The sequence below is a fragment of the Notothenia coriiceps genome, unplaced genomic scaffold, assembly GCF_000735185.1.
Source record: "Notothenia coriiceps isolate Sejong01 unplaced genomic scaffold, NC01 NC01_scaffold00028157, whole genome shotgun sequence".
NCBI classification, from domain to species: Eukaryota; Metazoa; Chordata; class Actinopteri; order Perciformes; family Nototheniidae; genus Notothenia; species Notothenia coriiceps.
The window spans coordinates 1-3,659 of NW_011360858.1; the positions used below are offsets into that span (position 1 = coordinate 1).

Genomic DNA, 3,659 nt, shown 5'->3' on the forward strand with positions numbered 1-3,659 from the left:
ACTGATATTTTTTTCTTAAAGTTTAAAATACTTCTCTGGAAAATCACCACTCTGGATTCCCTGTGGATGCCTTTGCATTTACAGGAAATGGTCATCTAGGATAAAAAAAAAGTCACGGAGGAAATCCCCTCTCTCAGCTCCACCCTCACAAACAGTCTAACCGTTTATAGTTAGGAGGGGAGGACAGAGCAGACACACTTTGACCGTGGAGAGAGACAACATGCTGGGAGCTAAGATGCATCTACTTCTGCCGATACTGCTTCTGGGTTTCGTGGTGAGTAAAATTAATGATATATTTATTATATGAAAGATTTTGACTAGAGCTAACTGAATGTAGCTGCAGTTACACTATATCGCCCAGTCATCTGATTGAAAGCTGTAGGCCGACTGTAGGCGAAATGTAGTTAGTCATAAGACTCGTCATAACCATCGTTTACTCAGAAGCACACTATAATATGATATTATGCCCTAATTGTTAATATAATTTCAATGTTTCACCATTTAGATACTGTTTAGACAGAAGGGTGCGCATCTTATAAAATGTACTTTCACTTTCGTTTTCGTCGCTGCATTGGGCAGACGATGTTTTGTTTTGAGAAACACGTCTTTTTCTGAATCTTAAAATGCAATTTTCTTTAATATTGATAGCAAAAACATGTTAATAAATGAACAAAAGGGCATGTGGCTGTCAGTATCGGGGATACCAGCTTCTTGAATGCTTGGGACTTTCCACCATTAACAGTATGGACTAAGAGGAAGTTAACATAGAGTCAATGAAACCACACACTACTGAGGACACAAAGCATGAATAAACCTCTGAGTTATTGTATTTTACTTAATTCTAATTGTATTTGAGATTCACATTACCATAATTCCTATGGATTGTTTATCTTGTTATCTTTTTACCCTGTCATTGATGTTTGTCGATCTGTACAAACTGTAAAGCCCCCTGAGAAACATGTGTTTTTTGTAATATTGGGCTTTATAAATAAATGTGATTTTATTTGTTTAAGTGACACCCATTTTGTTTATCAGGTTATGAACTCTGCTCAGCTCCAATGTGACCCACTGACCCAGTATGCGCATGTGAACGGCGATTGCTGCAAAATGTGTGGTCCAGGTATTGAAATCTTTATTATTCTTAATACTGTATTCATCCTCTACAGGGCAGTTAAAGCAAAGCAGGCGTACACAAACACGATATTTACACAACAAATGTCTACAAATTCAAATACGATAAAATGTTGAAACAACATAGACAAACACGTTTCCGCTGCTGACTTCCTCACGTGTTAATAAATAATCTCGGACGTGTTATTTCTATGTTTGCAGTCACGTAGACACTCACTCACTCACTCACGCAAAATTAACAATTGTGAGTCACTTGTATCTCAGTGTAAATGTTAAACGTCCTCCAATTACTAAATGGACATTACATGTAACTAGGCTAGAACAAAAGAAGTGAAAAAGTAGCACATGGTACGATAAAGGAGGCTGAAGTTATTTCTCTTATAAAGTTCATTGAAGCTTTTGGCACTTCCGCATTAGATTCACTTACCTGCCCCAGAGATAGCAGCTTGTTCAAAACTGATAACAAATAACATTTATTTTTGCTTTCACTTATATTTCTTCTTATCCTTGGGTTCTTTTTCTTTCACTCTCCCCTCAGAAATGTTAAAGGAAAAGTTAAACTCTCTCTTCTTCAGTCTTCTCTACCCCTCTCTCTTTCTTTTTCTCTCTCATCTCAACCATTGTTCCCAAGTGGTTGTTGGGTTGGCTCAAGAGATCATTTCTGTATTTATTTAGTGCTATATAAATAACATTTGATGTCATTGCAAAGACTTGAGGAGAAGGTCCATACAATACTCAAAAAAATACATTATCTGGCTCCAGCTTCTCAAATTAGATGAGGTGCTTATTCTCACGTGTTTAAATCATCGGGGAAATTGTGAATATATCCGGCTTTTAAACTTTTGATAAAACAATAACTTTAAGATTGGTCTTTAGGAAGTTGTAAAGGGGATTTTGTCATTAGGTTTTATCAGTTCATTGACAAAATTGTCATGGGTTGCATTTAATAGACAGTAATGGGGTGGATTCGCACTTTCATCTTATTCTCAGCAAAAAAGCTGAAACACCTGTTACAGTATAACTAGAGCTTATTTCCTCCCACATAACCTTTCCTTTGAGCCACAGTTTCACATTAACCACATGCACTTGACACACGTACTATAATACTGCACAGTTCTGCATGTTTCACTAAGAAGCGTCACTCTGTGTTTCAGGGACCAGAATGCCTTCCTCCAACCTTTGTCAAGATCCTCGATGTGAAGAATGTCTGGAAAATGAATATCAGGATAAATACACAAAGGCTATCAAGTGTGACCGTCAGCCCTATTGTGACCCAAGTAAGACCCTGTCCGAAATATTCAAAAAACAGTGACTATACATACTGATATACTTTAGCTTGATGCAGCACAATTTATAACGTGTCTTCATTTCTCTTTCAGATATAAACTTCCTGGTTATTGAGCATAAGAGCAAGAAGGAGCGCAGCACCTGCCTCTGTCAGGAGGGGTTTCACTGCTCCAGTGCTGAGTGCATCACCTGTGTGCCACACACCACCTGTACACCTGGATATGGGGCTCTATTAAGAGGTATGATGCACCATATTCATTTGTACTGAATATATAGAAACATCAGCACTGTTTTTATTATGTACTAAATCTATCACTTTCTGCTTTCAGGCAACCATTCGCAGGACACAGTTTGTCAGAAATGCCCAGAAGGCAAATTTTCCAATGACAGCTCTTGGGATGGTCCCTGTAAGCAATGGACAGAGTAAGTAGCTGAACTCCAATTCCACAAAAAAATCTCCCAGCTTAAACCTCCACTTGCTAATTCATATTTGGCTTTGTGTGGTTAGACCAGGGGTCGGCAACCCCTGGCACGCGTAGTACCGCCATTGGCACGCGGCACCGTAACCAGTGGCACACTATGAATAAGTAGACAAAATATTTAAATGTTATTTTCGGATCCTGAACGAGACCGCCACGAGAGCGTGTCTCCCCGTTACCTGCAGAAGGAAGCCATGCACGCAACGCAGCCCCGCTCTCTTTAACTCCAGGCAACTTTCCTCCGTGGTGCAGTGCTGATCGTTTCACCACAGAGGAAAGCACGTCACTAATTTTTGTACAGCTCCTTATGGGTACTGCAATTAGTGACGTGCTTTCCTCTGTGGTGAAACGATCAGCACTGCACCACGGAGGAAAGTTGCCTGGAGTTAAAGAGAGCGGGGCTGCGTTGCGTGCATGGNGGGGTCGGCAACCTTTTTGATATGAAGTGCCATTTAAAAAAAAAATTGTTATCAGCGTGCCAACGATCGAGAATTATCAACGGGGGGGGGTTGAGGAGCTTGACGCTTGTGAACTGTCAACAGGAGGGCGGGGGGGTTCGCTGTGAGGAAGCAGTGTGTGGACCTGCCAGCGCAACTTACATGATGCCGAATTTAACAAACAAATTTAAATAATTGGTTTAAACGGCATAATAATAATAAGGACGATCGTCCGTTCTGTGATTCTCCAGAACACACATGTTATGATATTAGTGTCATGCAGAGTGAGATGAGATCGCTGTCCCTTTAAGAGAGAGAGAGAGAG

General features: G+C 40.2%; 1 protein-coding gene across 2 annotated transcripts in view; it reads left to right on the forward strand.

Annotated features, from left to right (window-relative positions):
* Positions 1 to 140: 140 nt before the first annotated feature.
* The window catches only part of cd40 (CD40 molecule, TNF receptor superfamily member 5), a 7,375-nt gene continuing 3,856 nt past the window's right edge, over positions 141 to 3,659 (forward strand). For both annotated transcript variants that reach the window (XM_010785756.1, XM_010785757.1), the window contains exons 1-5: positions 141 to 274; positions 1,036 to 1,120; positions 2,286 to 2,408; positions 2,511 to 2,657; positions 2,748 to 2,841. In XM_010785756.1, the coding sequence (XP_010784058.1) occupies positions 221 to 274; positions 1,036 to 1,120; positions 2,286 to 2,408; positions 2,511 to 2,657; positions 2,748 to 2,841 (503 nt within the window). In that variant the 5' untranslated portion in view covers positions 141 to 220. The remainder of the gene's footprint in view (positions 275 to 1,035; positions 1,121 to 2,285; positions 2,409 to 2,510; positions 2,658 to 2,747; positions 2,842 to 3,659) is intronic.